Source organism: Xyrauchen texanus, chromosome 16, assembly GCF_025860055.1.
Source record: "Xyrauchen texanus isolate HMW12.3.18 chromosome 16, RBS_HiC_50CHRs, whole genome shotgun sequence".
Classification (NCBI taxonomy): Eukaryota; Metazoa; Chordata; class Actinopteri; order Cypriniformes; family Catostomidae; genus Xyrauchen; species Xyrauchen texanus.
The window spans coordinates 18,385,054-18,407,129 of NC_068291.1; the positions used below are offsets into that span (position 1 = coordinate 18,385,054).

The 22,076-nt window shown below is 38.0% G+C and overlaps 1 protein-coding gene across 1 annotated transcript in view; it reads left to right on the forward strand.

Annotated features, from left to right (window-relative positions):
* Window positions 1-22,076, forward strand: part of mboat2a (membrane bound O-acyltransferase domain containing 2a) — an 88,488-nt gene that overhangs the window by 38,567 nt on the left and 27,845 nt on the right. Inside the window, exons 2-4 of the mRNA XM_052145765.1 lie at window positions 93-238; window positions 2,782-2,859; window positions 20,740-20,835. Coding sequence (XP_052001725.1) covers window positions 93-238; window positions 2,782-2,859; window positions 20,740-20,835 — 320 coding nt within the window. The remainder of the gene's footprint in view (window positions 1-92; window positions 239-2,781; window positions 2,860-20,739; window positions 20,836-22,076) is intronic.

Here is a 22,076-nt window from a genome sequence, read left to right on the forward strand (position 1 = left end):
GGAAGGATCAGATTTTATGATGATAGTGCAACATTTTGTTACACAAGACTAATGTACAGAGAATTTAACCTTCAATGTCTCTCGCTCTTTAGGTGAACTTTGTGGTGTGCCAGATCTTTGCCCTGGTAATGGCTTTCTGGTTCAGACTCTACCTGCACCCAAGTAAGACCAGTCCCTTCATCCGACATGTAGTCGCCACCCTACTGGGCTTCTATCTGGCTCTGTTCTGCTTTGGCTGGTAAGTGTCTTTCATCCCTCATACAGTATATATTGATGCAATGCAGGGTCATTGACAGCCGGTTAGCGAGCCATTCAATTTATAACAAGGATGCGGTGTGTTGGCAGAAGACCAGAGTCTAATCAGCAGTCTGCTCTATGTTTGGAATTGTTTTGGAACCTGAGATGCTCTGAAAGAGCTGTTTGCAGACCTCTTTATTGATTTGTACATGTTTACAACAACAGAATATAAGTTTTGTCACTTTTCTGTCCAGAGGACATATTTTACACATCTCTACACGATTCATATTACATTTTGATTGGGCATTTGGGATTTTTGTTGTTGTTATTTTAGAAATAAAATGATGTTTCACGCCTTTGACACCTCTGAGTGAGAATTACGGTTACTGTTATGAAATGTTAAAAAAGAAATGGCAGTTATTCATTGTTTTTGTACAACATTTTCAAATGAAGATTTGATGTCCAGTAGCTTATAATACTACAGTGTCTTTATTATACACATTGCATGTCAACACAATTACACTTTAGGACTAACGATAACAAGTGTAAACTGGTCCCCCCAGAAATACAGTTATTACATATTGAATACATGTTATTTACTTACTCGTGTATTGCAATATTATAATGTAACGGAAAATTATTTTCAATGTGTGTTATTAATAATTTGATATATTGATCTATCTAAATTGATCAATTTAGTTAATATGTATACATTAGTTGTTTAACCTGTTTACATGCAGCGAGTACACATAGGAAATGTGCTGTTCTTGCTTTTTCCAATCTACCAATAGTGGTGAAAAAATAAACCTTTTAAGATATCATAAAAAGATTAGATTTCAGCTGTCAGTTTGTCCAGATACTCGGGTGACATTTCACACCACACTTACTGTAGCACTTGACATAGATGTGGCTGTCTTGTTGGGCACTTCTCACGCACCTTACAGTCTGTAGCTGATCCCACAAAATCTCAATCGGGTTAAGATCCACAACACTCTTTTCCAATGTCTGTGTTTCTTTGCCCACTCTAACCTTTTTCTTTTTGTTTTTCTGTTTCAAAAGTGGCTTTTTCTTTGCAATTTTTCCCATAAGGTCTAAACCCTTGAGTCTTCTCTTTACTGTTGTACATGAAACTGGTGTTGAGCGAGTAGAATTCAATGAAGCTGTCAGCTGAGGACATGTGAGGCATCTATTTCTCAAACTAGAGACTCTGATGTACTTATCCTCTTGTTTAGTTGACCATCTGGTCTTCCACATCTCTTTCTGTCATTGTTAGAGCCAGTTGTCCTTTGTCTTTGAAGACCGTAGTGTACACCTGTATGAAATCTTCAGTTTTTTTGGCAATTTCAAGCATTGTATAAGCCTTCGTTCCTCAAAACAATGATTGACTGATGAGTTTCTAGAGAAAGCGAGTTTCTTTTTTGCCATTTTTGACCTAATATTGACCCTAAGACATGCCGGTCTATTGCATACTGTGGCAACTCAAAAACAAACACAAAGACAATGTTAAGCTTCATTTAATGAACCAAATATCTTTCAACTGTGTTTTATTTAATGGCAAGTGATTTTCTAGTACCAAAATACCAACTTATCATGATTACTCATCATGATAAGTTGTTGGAGTGATGGCTGCTGGAAATGGAGCCTGCCTAGATTTGATCTTTTCAAATAGCGATGGTGCTGTTTTTTTTACACCAGTAATGTCCTGACCATACTTCATAAGTTTAATCAGCTTAATGCCACTTTGGTGAATTAAAGTACCAATTTCCTTCCGAAACAGCAAAACTTGTACATTATTCCAAACATTTGGCCACCAGTGTATATAAAATTATATCTAAAAAGATACAAAATTATGTTCAGAGATAAATTAATTACCATGGACTGGGTTTTATGACATCTATATATAAATATTTGACCTCTTTCCACCAAAACCGCACCAACCTGAGAAAATGGCATTCTGAGAAATTAGTCCACAGTATGTGTAAATTGTGAGCTTTTGAATTTGTGTTTAAAAATGGCAGGCGGCAGTCCAAAAATGCCCCAGAGTTGATCAATAACCACACCAGTTGTTTTGTTAATAACCACACCAAGTTGTTTTCCTAAAAAGGTTGTCACACTGTGATTGCAAGTGTATGAATGAATATATTGTCAGTTGGAGTCATAGGTAATCTGACACTCAAACACATCTAATGATTTGGAGCAGTCTCCATGCATTTCTCTGTGCATAGGTCAACACACCCATTTCTAACCCACACAGGAAGTCATGTGTCATTCAGTGAACATAATGTAAAGAGAGAAGGCCTAAGATCAAATGTGTCACATATGTCCTTATTAAATAATGGTAATAATCCTCACTGTAACAATTGCAGGTTGCCTCAATTTACAGTATATAATGTTGAAACGTATAAGATAAAAGTGATTGGGCTTTCTTTTAAACAGTAACATGACATTTTATATCAACAGCCCAGAGTCAGTTTGTGTTGCAAAAAGATATGACATTAGACTATTCCTCACTGGTATCCTCTTCTCCCCTGTGCTTCATTTTAGGTATGCCTTACACTTTCTTGTTCAGAGTGGTCTTGCCTACGGCATAATGCTTTTCACAGGAGTGGAACACATGCACAAGTGAGTACAAACCTCTGTAAACACCTACATCAGTTGTAACATCAAATAAGTCCTGCTACCAACAACAGGAACAACAACATGTCAAATCAAACCTCAAATGCACAATGACACAGTGACATGTTTCAGTGTTCTTTGCAGTGTCAAGCTACTGCCATCCAGTTTCATGAGGTTTTAATATAGGTGGCAATATGCAGAGTTATTCTGCCCTACACTGAAACTGAGAAAAATTGCTTCAAAATTACTAAGTATAAGTGTGGATGTTGTAGCTACTATTGAGCTATATAGTAGAACCAAATCCATCTGTCACAGGATAATCATAGTCAAACAGACCCAATTTCTGTTCAAACTCAATTTTGACAAAATGTCAATATGTTTTGACTGTGCATGGCAGAATTTATTTAAACACCTATGATTGGCTTGTGGAAGATTAATCCATACTACTCGCACCAATCCATGTAATTCGTATGAGTAAAAAGTGCAGTGGGAACAAGTGAGCGCCCATTATGTTGCTGGATGAGTGACTGGACTGGACCAAGTGGTGTTCTATCCTGCTCTGGGCTGCTATAAAATAATCAGTGTTGCCCAATACTGATTACTATTGAAACCACACTAATGCAAACTGAGGCCTAGTTCATGTCAACAGCAAAGGATACTATTAGAAACGGAGTGACTATTTGCACTGGTTTTAAATAGCACTGGCCACACAGCATGGCTATTTGCAACCCAGTAGTCTAGTGCAAACAGACAAATCTTTGAAAAAATGCAAATTGGATGTCAGAGAGCATTCAGTGACCTGAAGGTAGAGGACATATATTGGTATTGTTGCATGGATGGCCGGGGTTCGAATGCAACTTTTTATATTTTCCTTCTTGAATACCACTTAAATTCCCAAATCAATTTAAGGCAATTTTACACTCTGTCTTTGCTAAGATGTGGACGTATGGCATCACACGAACATGGCGGCACCCAGGAAGATGTACACAGTTAATTGCAAAACCTTTTAAGCACCTAAAATGCATAAAATGCTTTAAAAGTTCTTACATTTACATGGTAATAAAACAGCAGTAAAGACAAGTGTGTAAAATATGGTAAATTCTTTCTGTTAATAAATATACACCTAATTTGTTTCTTTATGCGTCATCTGGTGAGTAATGGTCAACAGAGTGGTATAAAGTCGGAAGCTGGATATTTCAAGTAGGAATATCTTTAAATGGAAAATGTTATCGCACTGATTGCAGCATTTTCTTTTGAGAGATTTAGATTGCTGAAGAGTCATCAGTCCTATGTCACCAGACCTTGGCACGTACACCAGAATATCTTGCCAGAAGTCCTGTCAGAAAGATTTATGACCTTCTACTGATCGAACATATCATGATGACAAGTTGACTGTTGATCCCCAGATGTTTGCATAACTGATAATTATCATACAAGATATTTTATCTGCATGTGTTAAGAATGCAGAACATGTATAGTGCATAAAGGAATGTTCTGTAAGTTGAACAAACTTCTTGCTTTCAATTTAAGAAATTAAATATTTATATAAATATTTCTATTAAAATTAAAATATTTTGATTATTATATTATAATATAAATATAATTAATTAATATAATTAATCTATTATATTACATTTACATTTTACATTTATGCATTTGGCAGATGCTTTTATCCAAAGCGACTTACAGAGCCCTTATTACAAGGACGATCCTCCCAGAGCTACCTGGAGTTAAGTGCCTTGTCAAGGACACAATGGTGGCAGCTGTGGGGATTGAACCAGTGACCTTCTGATTAACAGTTATGTGCTTTAGCCCACTACGCCACCACCAGTCCAGCAAATTTGCTTCCTTTTAAACGTTTTAAGTAATTATATATTAAGACAAGTGAACAGCAGGCCTAATAAAATGAATAAATAAACAAATTATCAGCAATAGGTTCAAATTAAGTAAACAGTGCTTTACATTTTCTGTAATTACATGTAAAATAAAACTACTTCTGTGCTGTAGTTGGTAACACATAACCAAAAATTCCTCCATCTAGAACAGTAGTCACTACGGAACAGAGGACAGGGCAGTAGTGTTTTTCCTGAAATAGTTTTGCGTTCCTTTGCAATAAGTTTTGCATGCTCTGACAATATTTTTGCATTCCCCCGCAATAAATTTACCATGGTTTTAATACAGTAACCATATTTTAACCTTGTAAAACCATAGTAATAATAATATAGTACAATGAAAACTATGATGATAAAAATAATAATTTTGTTGTTATGATGGTTTTACTACAAATACCATGGTAAAACCATAAGATTACCAGGGCTAATCCATTGTAAAACCACGGTTATTATATGGATACAGTATACTTTATTAAAACCACGGTTTCTGCAACAAAAAAATAAATAAAAAACTTTTCATAGGAAAATAGTATATAGTATGTAAAGCCATGATATTATTACAGTAACTATAATTAAACTATGGTATTTCTATAGTAAAACCATAATAGCCACAAAATTATGATTTTTATTACCATAGTTTTTGTTTTGCTGTATTATCACAATGGTTTCACCATGAATATAATGGTTAAAATATGGTCACTGTAGTAAAACCATGGTAAATTTATTGCAAGGACACGCAAAACTTATTGTGAGGAAAAACTTATTGCAAAAGAATGCAAACTGTTGTGAAGGAAACGAAAAACATATTGCGAGTGCAAGCAATCTATTGAGAGGGAACACAAAACGTATTGCGAGGGAATGCAAACTATTCCTAACGAATGCAAAACATATTGCGAGGGAATGCTAACTATTCTGAATGAATGCAAACTACTGCGAGGGGACACAAAATGTCTTGCAAGGGAATGCAAACTATTCCAAACGAATGCAAAACGGATTGCGAGGAAAGGCAAACTACTGCGAGGGAACACAAAACGTCTTGTAAGGGAATGCAAACTATTCCGAACGAATGCAAAACGGATTGCGAGGAAATGCAAACTACTGCGAGGGAACACATAACGTCTTGCGAGGGAATGCAAACTATTCAGAACAAATGCAAAACGTATTGCGAGATAATTCAAACTACTGCGAGGGAACACGAAACATCTTGCGAGGGAATGCAAACTACTACAAGGGAACATAAAATTCCTTCCGAGGGAACACAAATCGTCTTGCGAGGGAACAAAACTTATTGTGAGAGAATGCAAACTGTTGTGAGGCAACATAAAATGTATTGCTAGGGAAAGCAAAAATTATTGCTAGAGAACACAAACAATTGCAAGGGAACACAAAATGTATTGTTAGGGAACACAAAACTTATTGCGAAGGAATGCAAAACTTATTGCGAGAGAACGCAAACTTATTGCGAGGGAACGCAAACTTTTGCGAGGGAATTCAAAATGAATTGCGAGGGAATGCAAACTATTGCGAGGGAACACAAAACTTCTTGCGAGTGAACACAAACTATTGGGAGGGAACGCAAAACTTATTGGGAGGGAACGCAAAACTTATATCGAGGGAACGCAAAACTTATATCGAGGGAACGCAAAACTTATATCGAGGGAACGCAAAACTTATATCGAGGGAACGCAAAACTTATTGTGAGGGAACACAAACTATTGCAAGGGAATGACAAACGAATTGTGAGGGAATGCAAAGTATTCCGAACGAATGCAAAACTTGTTTTGAAAGAACACAAACTACTGCCAGGGAATGCCAAAATTCTTGCGAGGGAACGCAAACTATTGTGAGGGAATGCCAAAATTCTTTCAAGGGAATGCAAACTATTGGAACACAAAATGTATTGTGAGGGAACGCAAAAATGATTGCAAGGGAATGCAAACTATTCTGAACAAACGCAAAATTTATTGCGAGGAAATGCAAAGTAATGGAACACAATATGTATTGCGAGGGAACGCAAACTATTGGAACACAAAATGTATTGCGAGGGAACGCAAAAATGATTGCAAGGGAATGCAAACTATTCCGAACAAACGCAAAATTTATTGCGAGGAAATGCAAAGTAATGGAACACAATATGTATTGCGAGGGAACGCAAACTATTGTAACACAAAAGGTATTGTGAGGGAACGCAAAGTATTGTAACGCAAAATGTATTCCGAACGAACGCAAAACTTATTGCGAGGAAATGCAAACTTCTTGCGAGAGAATGCAGGAATGCAGTGTTGGTGGTGTAGTGGGCTAAAGCACATAACCGTTAATCAGAAGGTCGCTGGTTCGATCCCCCCAGCCACCACCATTGTGTCCTTGAGCAAGGCCCTTAACTCCAGGTTGCTCTGGGGGGATTGTCCCTGTAATAAGGGCTCTGTAAGTCCCTTTGGATAAAAGCGTCTGCCAAATGCATACATGTAGTTAAATGAAGGAATGGGTCTTCACATATATGGTGATGAGACACTGGAAAATAGGGAATGAGATAACATGCCAGATCACACAGTTATCTACACTTGCAGTCATTATGAAACAGATTGATTGAGCTCTTATCCAATGGATCAAGGCTGTTTCTTGTTTTTTAATTTAGTCTAAGAAAAGGGAAAAGCACCTCATTTTAATGTGGAACTGTGGAAGACATTTGATGAAAAGAACTTGTGCAGGAGTCCTGTAGGGATGATAAGAGATGTAGTCTGTTCCTGTCCCAGCAGTGAGCAGAGAGACTGCATTAAGGATGCAGTGTGAAGAAACAGCCCTTTTGAAACTCCAGGAGATGTCTCTGTAATAGAGTGATGACATGCTCCACTACTCAAAGGAGATGAAAGAGAGACCAAAGGATGAAGGGAAATTTAAATTAGTCTAAAAAAGTTACATAAATATGACAATCTCCCTTTAGGGACGTCCAGGACATCCTCAATTGGAATTATTTTTATTTGTGTTAGGAGCAGTCTATACTCTAAATGTAACAATAGTTGTCTATGTATGTCCTAGGTGTCACTTTGTTTTAACAATTATTAAGACTATTTTTTTATTATTTTTGTATATTAACATGTACTGGACAGATGTCTTTGACCGTTTTATATGTATATATATATATTTAAGCAATATCACACAAGCAAAAGTGTGATATGGCCCTACATCAGCACCGCAGGTTTGAGGCCGCAGAACTGCTGGTTCAAAACAAATGATGCGTCTAAGCCTCCGTTAGTAATTCAATGTCACTTCAGAAATATTATCATGGCTTGTGCTGTTTCGAACAAGTTATTGGATAAACAAGGATGTGTGTGCGTGTGAGAGGGCTGTTACCACACCCAAGCAGAGAGGAGGTCCGCTTTCTCAGTGGTAAAATAGCCATCCAAGCGGGGGTATTTCTCCCTATTTCGCGATAGCCGGTGCGCAAGAGCCTATCACTATAGAAACCGTACTGTCCTCTGCCATTTTAAACAGTATGTATCCAATGTGGAAACTCCGGTAAGAGGTAAGCGCCTTGAGTTTGTGTAATTAATCTGTCTGTTGTGTCTCTCAGCTGCAATGAGCCGTAATGCTGAAGTTGTTCGTTTAAAGCCATTTAAAATATTTCATAGCTTCAGTAGTGTAGTAGTAATACGAGCGATCACAGAGCGCTGTTCTATGTAAACAATGACTAACGGATTTACTTTGCGTAACCAGCTGGCTCATATTACACACAAAAATGATCTTATACCACCACCTGCTGGCTATGTAATGTAATATGTCATGTAAAAAAAAAAATTTATGTAAAAAGAGACACATAGCCTACATTAGCTCTTAACACATCTGCACTGCTCTTACACTTTAGTTTAGAACAGCACGAACACAAGCGGAGTGATACACACAGTGAAGCATCTGAGTGCTGATGGTGTCAGACCATCAGTGTTCATGGAACGTCTCTTGTCCAAACAGATTCGAGGACCGGAACTAACTGGTGTGTGTGTGTGGGGGTGTGTATGTGTGAGCGTGTATTTATCACTTTGTGGGGACCAAATGTCCCCATAAGGATAGTAAAACCCGAAATTTTTGACCTTGTGGGGACATTTTGTCAGTCCCCATGAGGAAAACAGCTTATAAATCATACTAAATTATGTTTTTTGAAAATGTAAAAATGCAGAAGGTTTTCTGTGAGGGTTAGGTTTAGGGGTAGGGTTAGGTTTAGGGGATAGAATATAAAGTTTGTACAGTATAAAAACCATTATGTCTATAGAAAGTCCCCATAAAACATGGAAACACAACGTGTGTGTGTGTGTGTGTGTGTGTGTGTGTGTGTGTGTGTGTGTGTGTGTGTGTGTGTGTGTGTGTGTGTGTGTGTGTGTGTGTGTATATATATACACACACAAGTTAACATTATTATAGTAAGACTGTTGGAATGATAGTTAATGGGATAGTTCACCTAAAAATGAAAATTCTTTCATAATTTACTTACCCTCATGCCATCCCAGATGTGCATAACTTTATATTTTCTGCTAAAGACAAATTATTATTATTTTGAAAAAATATCTCCACTCAGTGGATGAATATACAAATATACAGATCAATATTTAAGTCCTTGGATTTTTTTTTACTATAAATCTTCACTTTCAGATGTGAAAACTAAACATGTGAATGAAAAATTGTGTTTTATAGTAAAAATCTGTTGATAAATATTAAAACCGTAAATATTGATCCATTTCTCACACACACCTATCATGTCGCTTCTGAAGATATGGAGTTGTGTGGATTACTTTTGATTCCTTTATGTGATTTTTGGAGCTTCAAAGTTTTGGTCACCATTCACTTGCATTGTATGGTCCTATAGAGCTGAATTATTCTTTTCATTTGTGTTCAGAAGAAGAAAAAGTCATACACATCTGAAATTATGGGTGAATTTTCATTTTTGGGTGAACTATCACTTTTAGTAATTATTTTAAACATAAGAGTATAACAGTTTTTCTCCCCAATTTGGAATGCCCAATGAAAGTCATACATATGTAGTCCTCTAAGTCCTCATGGTAGTGTAGTGACTTGCCTCAATCCGTGTGGCGGAGGACGAATCTCCGTTGCCTGCACATCTGAGACAGTCAATCCACGCATCTTATCACATAGTTGAGCGTGTTTCCGCAGAGACATAGCGCTTGTGGAGGCCCACGCTATTATCTGCGTCATCCATGCACAACTTACCACGTGCCCCACCGAGAGCGAGAACCACATTATGGTGACCATGATGAGATTACCCCATGTGACTCTACCATCACTAGCAACCGGGCCACTTTAGTTGCCTAGGAGACCAGGCTGGAGTCACACAGCACGCCCTGGATTCGAACTTTGACTCCAGGTTTGGTAGTCAGCGTCTTTACTCATTGAGCTACCCAGGCCCCACGAGCATGCATGTTTGATTGACAGACTGCGCAAGAGCGCACACGTACTGTGTATAAACGTGCACGCAGAATGAGTGCCGCTCTCATAATATCAGCCATCCTCCAATATTATTAGTTGTTTATTGCACTCTGATGTTATTGTCCCTCGTTTCATTAAAAATGACACTTTTATCACATGATATATTGCTTTTAATATGTTTCCACTCAGGCATGTGAGAAAAGGGTTTTATGGCGCAGACTGAGACCCCATCTACTGAGCGCTGATAACGACTCGCCTCTGTGTCTCACCTTTATAAATTATCAGCTTGATACTGTGTGCGGTGGTTATTGCCATGTTAAAATAGAACCTATCAGGAGAAGGTTTAAAAAAGAGCTGCCTCATTATAGGTCACTGCCGTAATTCTCTGTCATATTGGAGGTGAACAGTGCAAATGTGTATTTATAGGACACTGTATGCCACTTGAAAGGCAAGATATCAGAGTTTATGCATTCCAGTGACATTTGAATTTTCACATGCCTATTTTTGCAGTCATAAATCTAACATATTCCCCCCCGATGTCCTGATTTGTGGTCAGTGAAATGTTTTTTTTTCCATTTTAGCGATTCAAACACTTTCATATTTGGTCCCCCACAATCTACATCTTTATTATTGCTCATACTTGGGGTTAGGCATTTTAACAAATCCGAGCCTGATCTCATGCAACAAATTAGACTGTGGCGAACAAGTTTTAAATCAATTAAACTGACCTCCCTACCCTAAATCATAAACCTAAACCTAACCGATAGTGTCATAAAAAGCAAATGTGACATAAAATATAATTGCTAAAGCAACCACGCCATTTTGTGTTGTCATGACACTTTTGGCTCACGTGTCAACTCGCATGCTCTTTGGGACTTGTACCCCGGTCTTTTGCATTGTGAGTGCAGCTGAACTATACTGTGCGATGTGATTATGCGCAAACAAGCTTATAAATGTAGTTGGTTACGTAATGCTAACATTGAAATGTATCGTCTTACATGTCATTCACTATAGTAAGTGTTTTGATGTGATAAGATAGCATGGTGTGAGGAACGGGATGAAAAGTAACTGTCTATGAACTGATAATCTGCAGTTTAACTTGTGATTTATGTGAAAGGGAATAAGTCATTGTTGTAGCACTGTGCTTTCAATGCAGTGACTGGGGACTGCTCCCTTTTTTTTGTTTCTGGTTTGTTGCTGTGGTTGTCTTGTTTCCGTGATTATCTCACTAAGGAAGCTCAGCGGGATTATATGTTATTCTCACCTTGCTTTTTGTCATATAACACATCTCTGGTGTTAACATCCTGGCTAATGTACTGCAGGTTTTAGGTTTTTAATAAAGGGCCGGTATCCTAGTATTACATTTTTTCCTCTATCCACTTATCTTATTAAAGGTTTCTTGCACCAAAAACAGTCATAATTATGTTATACGTGACCATTTTGTACAGGAAAATTAAACCGGCTGCTTTTGCTTCTGTACCTTTTAAGACATCTAGGAGTAAATGGACTCTGATTTGATTGACCAGCCTCCATGTACCGGTGTAGTTCACAACCTAAGGGAAAAAGCATGCATGTATATTCAATTTGAAAATTCACTCATGATGGTGGATCCAGGCAGGAGGCACCTATTATTTTCTACACAATTTCAATACACTATTGTGTTTTATTGCCTTTGGTGGACTGGGAAGAATGTTTTGCATTGTGTAAAACAAGGGTTCAAACTTGTCTATGTCTAGGGCCCCCAAATATGATGATCCCCTTGTAATTAAAAAATAAATAAAAAAATACTCCAAAATATGTATTACAGTGTTTTTTCCTTAACATTAGTTTTTCACTATTAATGTTTGTAAATGAACCTTAACCCTATTTTTGCGTTCCCATCAAAACTGACTAATTCACTTTTATTAATTATTTTTTCTCTGAAATCTGTAGTTTATTTAATCTAGTTGGAATAAAATTCCATGGATTAATTCACACAGGGCATCTGAACACACAAATTTGTTTTAGATCCTTTTCATAAAAGTGTAGTGGTTTTATTTCACTTTGTTACACCTGTGGTGTTCCTGGTCTAAACTGACCAGCCATTGTAGACTACAAAGTACAGAAATATTAAGTATTCAGGAGCATTCCAATCCTTTAGATGAGCACAAATGTGTGTGTGTGTTAGCACACACAAAGTCCTCGGACATGTGTAGACACACACACACACACAATTTATGTTGAGCGCCCTTTTGTGCATCGTCTTTCCATGTACTTTGAGGAATATTTCAAGATCTACTAATCATATGTTGTGTTTGGGCTCATTTGAATCGAGATAGTCTTCTGTAAGTTACAATGTGTCATTGTCATCATGTTATATGTATGTTTCAGGAAGTAATGAGGAAAAGCATGACAAAAAGACACTCCGTTTCTTACATTTATGTGTGTCTGTAGGAATTTCATACACTAATACTCACTGCAGTTTGGCCTCCTGAGTAAAGCAAATTTACTCATTGCATTTTACTAATTGGGACCTATCCAACAATATATACCATGTGGCTATCTAATCGTTTGTAATTAAATTGTAATAATTTTTTGTATTGATTCCTACAAAACATATATACAAGAGCAAAACAGAACATATATATGGAATCAACATTTAATCCCCACAACCACCCCGCCCTGACCCTCAACAAACATCTCTGTGGTCTCATATGAGTATATGCAGATGAGCATAGACACACACAAAAATAAAAAGATAAAAAATAATAATAATTACTCTTCCAGCAACGTCAGGTATCCGCCCCATTTCTCCATAAACGTTTATGTACTTTTATGTAAAAGTACATTTCCCTAGTCTTCTAAAAGCCCCATCACCTAAAATACAGAGTCTGGGGCAAAATAGAAGCCGAGAAAACAATATATCACACACAAGACTATGAACCATCAACCAAATATCTTTGATCTTAACGCACCCCCAAAAGACATGGGCTATGTCTCCATTATCTGATTGGCAGGTGGGTGTGTCTTTTAAGACCAAGCCTATACAATCTAGAGGGGGTCCAATAAAATCAATGTAAAATCTTTAATTGCATCAGATGCACCCTTGCATCCCTAGATGTAAACTTGATGTTTTTTAGAATCCTTGTCCACACTCCCTCCTTCAATACCAAGTTTAAATCTTTCTCCCATAATCTCTTGAGAGAAGTTGATGCCCCATCCCCCAGACACTGAAATAGCAGGGAGTAATACACTGATGCCTCATGACCTTTTCCAAAAGCAGTAATCAGTTTTAGGCGGGTGTATGCTACTCCCAAAATAGTACAGAGCAGGTGGTCCAGCTGTAAATATCTAAAGAACTGAGATCTAGGAGAACCAAAAGGTTGAACTAGATTTTCAAAGGATCTAAACGCTCCACTCTCATAAAGGTCACAGAGTCTAGTAAACCCCTCACAATCCACTTGGAGCAGCAGAAAGGGGACTTATTAATACATCATTTGGGGTTAAGCCATAAACTTGAGGCAACGGTTAAATAACTGTCCGAATTAAACACTCAGTGTAAATGTGATACTGTTCAATACAAAACCAGGGAGGGGCTCTTTCAGGTGGAAGCGACCAATAAGCCAAATGTCTGAGACTGAATGCATAATAATAAAACAAAATCTTGAGTAGGCTTACCCCACCTTTATCAATCAGTCTATGCAGCATTGATCTAGAAGGGTCAGAGATGAATAATAAAATATAATCTGCGTAAAGTAGAAGCTTATGAGCCATACCACCCGCCACCACCCCTAGAAAATCATCCTCCTTTCTTATCGCGGCTGCTAATGGTTCCATGGCAAGACAGAACAATAATGGGGAAAAAGGGCAACCCTGCCGGGTGCCCCAATCCAGGGTAAAATAATCTGAAATTAATCAATTTGTTTGTTCCGCCTCTACCAGATGTCTATAAAGTAACTTAATCCATCCAATAAAAGTATTCCAGAACCTGTATATTTTCAAAATCAAAAAAATAATAATCCCATTGTACTTTATCCTTTTTGGCATCAAGTGAGATGGCAGCGATCAGAGTCTGATCATACGCCACTGCCCACATGATAATGATGATATGCCTTATGTTATCAAAAGAGCTACGGCCCCGAATAAAACCAACTGGATCTATATGTATAAGAGATGTCAAGAGATGAGTGGTGGTGGGCATAGTGGGCTAAAGCACATAACTGTTAATCAGAAGGTTGCTGGTTCGATCCCCCCAGCCACCACCATTGTGTCCTTGAGCAAGGCACTTAACTCCAGGTTGCTCCGGGGGGATTGTCCCTGTAATAAGTGCACTGTAAGTCGCTTTGGATAAAAGCGTCTGCCAAATGCATAAATGTAAATGTAAGATGTCATAACTTTATTTAATTGGTTAGCCAGAATTATTGACAATATTTTTACGTCTAGCTGGATCAGGGAATTTGGACGGTAACTCTTACACTCACTTGGATAATTGTCTTTTTTAAGAATCAGACTGATCCGGGCTTTTGTCATGGTTGGCGGAAGCTTTCCATTCTTTAATGATTCTGTTTAAACTTCTAATAAAATTGGAGCCAGTTCTGTAGCATAAGATCTGAAAAATTCAGCGTCAAAACCTTCTGGCCCCATGCCTGTACCGGCCAGCACTTTGCACATCCCTCAACAATTCACTTTCTCACAGGACCTATCCACACACAATCCTTTTAATAATGATCGAAAAGCCAGCCAATTAGTTCCCAAAATTAGCGGATGGGTGAGGCGAGGACTATCCACCACCTCAATAATATGCTGGTGTCCCTGGAAAATTACTGTGACCATCACTACAGAATAATCATGAATATCCCTGTGTACACACATCACTCAATTATTCACCTCCAATGCCCCAGTTTGAACCAAGCATTGATGAATGGAGGTTTGATTACAACCTGAATCCACCAAGGCTTTGTATGTTCCCCCCTTATTACTCGCGTGTATCAGTTACATCCCTACTTGGTTGTAGGCAGTCTGTGGGGTGTCGGGGATCTGGATCAAGGCCTGTATTGTTCGGCAACCGGGAGAAAAATTGCTTCAGCACCACCAAGTTGATTACATCATCGGTGTCGCTGTCTTCCTTAACCGGCAAACACTGCTGGCAGGCATCACGGAGAAGCTGGGCAAAGGCAAACAGGTAGCCAACCTCACTCAGCATCAGGGAGCGGAAGCGCTGGCGGTGTTCTTCTGGGCTGCGGCCGACCTATTACAAGATGGATTTTTTCAGCACCGAGTAGTCCAGGAGATTGGCGAATGGAAGCTGTTGTGCTGTGATCTATGCTCTTCCCAGTCAGCAGTGGCAAAAGGTGCACCACTCACTGTTCTACTGTTCCCGAAGAGCTCAAGGTATGCCTCCGGATCATCTTGAGGCCCCATTCTAGTGAGCAACACGTGGGGATGCGCTGCTGCTGGGGCTGCCCCTCCTGGGGTACTAAGTTCTGCAGCACCTGCCAGTCCTCTTTCTGGAGCTGAAGGAGTACCTCCAAATGCTGTTGCTGCTCTCTCTAAAGATTCATGAGGGCCTGGTGTTGTCCCTGGTGGATGCTGTCTAGGGAACGGAAGACTTCCTCCAGCAATTCATCTCCAGTGAAAACACTTACCAATTCCTCTCTCCCCAGACGAAAGAAAATTTTTTCTTTTGTATTTCATGTAAGAAAGAAAGTCATGTGAGATTTGAGCAACATGAGTGAGTAAATGTTTACAGAATTTTCATTTTGGTTAAACTATTTCTTTAAGTGAAATGATTGACATGCCACAATCCAGCCCTGTAACTGTACCATCATATTGTGTTCTCTGTGCAACCAGGCAACAACCTCTGCACAATCTTCCTGCAGAAACCACTTATCAGAAGAAGGTCTTTGATAGTACACACAGTGCTGCTCAGAGCTTTGATAAAGGACCTTAGTGTTAAAGCTGAGCTGGCACGGCCTATAAATATTGTGAGTGTGACTATAAGGATGTAAAACCAGCTTTGTCAGAGGCAAAGACAGAGACTTGAATGCCAAGAATTTGCCCACTGATGCCTAGTAAGGAATCTAGGTCTTAATTTACTTACCCTAATGTTTTTCCAGAACTGTATGTCTTCCTTTCTTCGATGGAACACAAAAGCCTTAGTCACGGTTCACTTTCGTTGTATGGAAAAAAAGATCCATTCAACGAAAATCTTCAGAATTTCGAAATACTGAAGCCATAGATTTGAATTTCAACTAGTTTTCTCTTTGCTTTCATTTAATTCCACTTGAAAGTTCATTTAAATTGTATGAAAGTGGATGTTTGGTTATTTTGATGTAGTGAATTTGCTGCTTTGCCAGTGGTTATGTTGAGAATGGAATGCCAGCGTACTGTTTACTGTACAGTGTATTCTGTATATTGCTTACTATTTTGTGAAAATGACAGAATTTTGGTAGTCCAAAGTAATAACTATTTGAGAAGGAGATGTTACAATAGAAAACAAGAGTCGAATTCCAGAAGTAAAAATCCCATTCATTTACTCAGATTTGATTAAAGGGATAGTTCCCCCCCCCAAAAAAAATTCTCTCATAATTTACTCACCCTTATGCTATCCCAGATGTGTATGACTTAATTTAGAAGGTTTCTAGAAGAAAATCTCAGCTCTGTAGGCCCTCACAACGCAAGTGAATGGTGGCTAGAATTTTGAAGGTCCAAAAAGCATATAAAGGCACCATAAAAGTAATACACACATCTCCAGTGTTTTAATCAATGTCTTCTGAAGTGATGTGATTGTGTGGGTAAGAAACTAAGTCCTTTGTTGCTATAAATATTCACTTTCACTTTCAAATTCTTCTTTTATTTTTGGCGATTCGCATTCTTCATGCATATCGCCACCTACTGGTCAAGGAGGAGAATTTAGGGTAAAAAAGGGACTTAAATTTGTATCTGTTTCTCACCCAAACCTATAATATTGCTTCTGAAGATATGGATTTAACCACTAGAGCCTTATGTATTACTTCTATGCTGCTTTTGTGCTTTATGGACCTTCAAAGTTCTGGCAACCATTCACTTGCATTGTATAGACCTACAGAGCTGAAATATTCTTCTAAAAATGTTAATTTGTGTTCTGCAGAATAAAGAAAGTCTTACACATCTGGGATGGCATGAGGGTGAGTAAATTATTAGAGAATTAATTTTTTTGCGTGAACTATCCCTTTAAATAGATTAAAAATAATTTATGTTAATGATAACTTAGAAATCATTAGAGACAGACAAATTCTTGGCAAATACTTCAATTTTAATAACCTCGGCCCTCAATCCATGTTATTTCAACTTTATTTTGGTTAAAAAAGTGTTTAATATTGTAATTATGGTGAAGAACTACAACACCAGTTCTGAAAAAGTTGGGACAGAAACAAATAAGGAGTGATTTGTAAATTATATTCACTCCTTACTATATTGATAGCACTACAACTACACATCATATGATGAATTTCCTTTTGAATTTCCTTGTTTTTTGTTTTTTATGATTATTTTAATGTACAGTCATTTCAAATCAGATAATTGCAGCACACTACAAAAAAGTTGGGATAGTCGAATGTTTTCCACTGTGAAACATCACCATTTGTTCTAATAATGCTTAAGCATTTAGGCACTGAAGACACAAGTTTGTTAAGATTAAAAAGTGGAATATCCCCCCATTCATTATGCAGCTACACAATTGTACGGGGTCTTTGTTGCCATATTATACGCTTCATAATGCACCACACATTCTCAACTGGAGATGGTCTCCAATCTAGCACCCGCACTCTCTGCTCACACAGCCATGCACTTGTAATCCGGGCAGTATGTGGTTTGAAGATGTCCTGCTGAAACTTCTAGGATGTCCCAGGAAAAGATGGTCCTGGATGGCAGTATATACTGCTCCAAAATTTGTACATGTCTGTCTGCATTAATTGTGTTCTCACAGATGTGCGAGATACCATGCCATGGGCTCTGACTAGAGGTCTGCAAGCCCGTCGGGTCCCGAGCCAATTTATTTTTTAATAGATAGGGCTCGGGTCGGACTCTGGCTCCTTTAACTTCTCTCCTTTCATTGTGCCCATAATCGTGCACTAAAATAATACAAGTAATATATAGCCTATAATTATAAATAATATAATATATTATAATACTATAATTAATATTATAAATATTATACATAGCCTATATGCATGTAGGCTACATATGCGTTTTCAGCACAGCAGGGAGGACGCTGGAGGAGAGGAGAACAGCTCTGAAGCCTTCAACATTGGATGCGATTCTTTTTCTTCACAACACCGCCAATAAACAGTGACAGTTCAGCCTTTGCACAGTTCAGCAATTTATTATTTATTTTTCACGTTAGACAGTTGGCGAAGAGTTCTTTGAAACATTGTTCTCCAGTTTCTGTAAAGTTTCTTCACATCAAAGAAAGGTAGGCCGCACTTCTTTATTTACGTATTTGCTGCTGGATCACATAGCTTGGCTATTATCTACTGCATGCTTATACTTTTCTGTAATGGATAGTCGGTAACAATATTTGTGGGCATGATTGCCGGTGGCACTGTAACTTTATATTTGAGGCCTATAATAACTTTACCTATTAGTATGTGTGTCTGCGTGTATTAGAGAGAGCGTGCATTAAGATTTACACACACACACACACACACACACACACACACACACACACACACAAACACCACTGAAAGTAGGCCTATATACACTGTTAATTATTTTATTTTATTTATTTATAAAAAAAAAAATGACACACTTGTTCAATACAGAATTTGTTCTACTCTGTTATTTTTCATGCTCATATAAATGCTTTGGCAATACAATGTATTGTGTATGTGTCATGCATGTGTCAATAAAGCTCATTTGAATTGAATTGAATTGTATTAGAGAGAGCACGCGTCAGAGAGCTTAAATATTGGCGTCAGAGAGAGCGCGCGTCAGAGAGCTTAAATATTGGCGTCAGAGAGAGCGCGCGTCAGAGAGCTTAAATATTGGCGTCAGAGAGAGCGCGCATCAGAGAGTTTAATATTGGCGTCGGGCTCGGGCTGAATAATTGCATTTGTTTTCGGGCTGGGGTCGGGCTAGGGCTTCAACACTACGGGCCAGGGCCGGGCTAGGGCTGGAGTTTTTGGCCCATGCAGGGCTCTAGCTCTGACACACCCCTAGCCCATACAGACACTTTCTTTTGGACCTGAGGCTGATAACAGCTTGGATGGCCCTTTTAGAGAACATGACGGCTGTGTTTTTCAAGAACTATTTGAAATGTGGATTCATCAGACCAAAAAACACGGTTACGCTGTTCTACTTTCCATCTGAGATGAGAACAAGCCCAGAGAAGTCAGCAGTGCTTCTGGACAGTGTTGATGTCTGGCTTCTGCTTTGCATAGTAAAGACTTCACTTGCATCTGTGGATGCAGTGGCGAGTGGTGTTGACAAACAAAGGTTTACTAAAGTTATCTCACGCCCATGTTCATGATATCCATTACAGAGGAATTATGTTTTTTAAGACAGTGATGTCTGAGGGATTCAGAAATGGTTTTCGTCTTGCCTTTTATGATCCGAGATTTGTCCAGATTCCTTGAATCTTTTAATCATTTTGTGCACTGTAGAGGGTGAAATGGCCGAAATCCTTCCAATTTGTCTTTGGGGAACATTGTTCTCAAAGTGCTGGATTATTTGCTGAATCATCTTTTGGCAAAAGTCTCGAATGATCCTTGCTCTTGAAGGATTAGTGGGTTTTTGGAGGCTTCTTATAAACTATGACATGATTGCCTCACCTGTTTAACATCTCCTGTTTCACATCGCCTTGTTACTTCAACTTATCAAATTGTTATTATTCTTCAATTTCCCTGTCTACATTTTTTTTGAAGCGTGTTGCAATCATCTGATTTGAAATTGCTGTTCATAAAAAAGACAATGAAATTCACAAGGTAAAACATCATATGATGTGTAGTTGTGGTGCTTTCAATATAGCAAAGAGTGAATATAATTTACAAATCACTCCTTTTTGTTTTTATTAACATTTTTCATACTGTCTCAACTTTTTTGCAATTGGGGTTGTTCACAACACTACCCATGAGATTCAAAGAGGGATTCATCAATCAGAGAATAGCAGCAAACGGCAAAAGAGCTATGTAGTGACCATCCACTTCCATAATGCTCTATGAATGACGTAATCTCCCTACACTCTCAAACTATAAACTGTATATTAATATTTTTCACTAAATTTGAAATACATTAGAACTGAAATAAATGTACTTTATTTTATCAATATAACTTATAATGAATGGTTTATTTTTCCACAATGCTTTATAGGATTGTTGATTTTTCCCCCGTGAATTGTCGTTAAAGTCTTGTACTTTTGTCTTTTTTTTCCATGATTTTTAAATACTTTTTAATGCTGCAAAGTGTATAGCATTATGATTCACCTCGCCGCTAGCTGGCATGATTCATGACTTAGAATCCCTCTGGAATCTTACTTTGGGTATGTTGTTTACTCTAGAACCATGATACTCAAGTTTGGCACTCTTTTTTTCCTTCCTCTTCATAGATACTGCTTTGTGGTTACACTGGGATACCTCAGTTTCTGCCAAATCACCAGAGTCTATGTGTTTGACTATGGCATGTACTCAGCTGACTTCACTGGGTAAGTTGTTGTTCATTGGAGTAAGTTGCCATTTCTTTCATTATGTCATAAGATGTCTCATAAAGCCCTATATATAAGTGTCCGTTAATACCTCACCACCCATAAATTAAGCAGAAAGAGATATACATGTTCAGTTTTTTAGTAACTTTTTTCAGGTCTACATATGCTTACCATTCAGCTTTATGCTGCAGTCCAGCGAATCTCCAGTTCCCCACCAATAAAAGATACATGTTAACCGAAGCCTTGAGCAAGAATACTATATCTGTGTCAGTTTTATCCCCAAGATCAAAGCTTATCAGATTAGCAGCTCAACCTTCAAGCAGTTTTGATGATGGAGAAAAGAGCTGCACCATGAGCTCAACCCTAGGGATGCTCTGTGGAGATGGTCAGTGCAGCTGTATTAATAATAAATGATGGAGAAGAAGGGCTGATAAGATCTGGAGGCTATTTTCTTGACTTACCTGTAGATTCTATAGATTCAATGTGAGACTCAAGAGATATATTGTCTTTATATATGAAGTACAGGAGAATAAAAGGCTTTCACTGGTTCTCAGCGCTAACAGTGTACTCATGTGAATACACACTCGTACTCTAGAATTCATTTATTGATATGGTCCATTCTTTTTTCATTACATTTTGGGAATTACAAAGTATCCAGGCTGATATTTAGCCATTACAAAATAATCGGTATCCTCGTTTGGCCCGATTCAAGCCCCATTTACACCACAAGCAACTTTGTTGCTTGATGCCGCTATTTTCTATACTGTATGGTGCTAGTGGGCGTTATTGCTGCTGTTGCACTAATGTTAATGGTGGATGCCACAACTGGCCATAGCTATTGAAATCTGATCACAAATAAGATATATCGGGTTAAACTAAGATATCAGTCTAATTTGACAAGGAATCAGTTTTCATGGAGGGTAAAGTGTTTTTATGTAAACTTCAGCAGTGCTTAATGCATCATATCATGAACAATATGAACAATCTGACAATGTATGAAGCAAACTCGCTCAAAATGCTGACAATTACTTGTGTGGTTTTTCATGCATAATTTGTTTTTTTATATTATATGTATGTGGTTTCAGACAAATCATATTGAACTGTGAAGTTGTGTGGTGTGGTTTCAAAATCTAACAATAGTCTAATAATAAATGTTAATATTTAATAATTTTTGGTATATAATTTTGAGTAAATATTGTATGAAACCTAATTTTGGCCAAATTCTTAGGGAAAGCAAATCA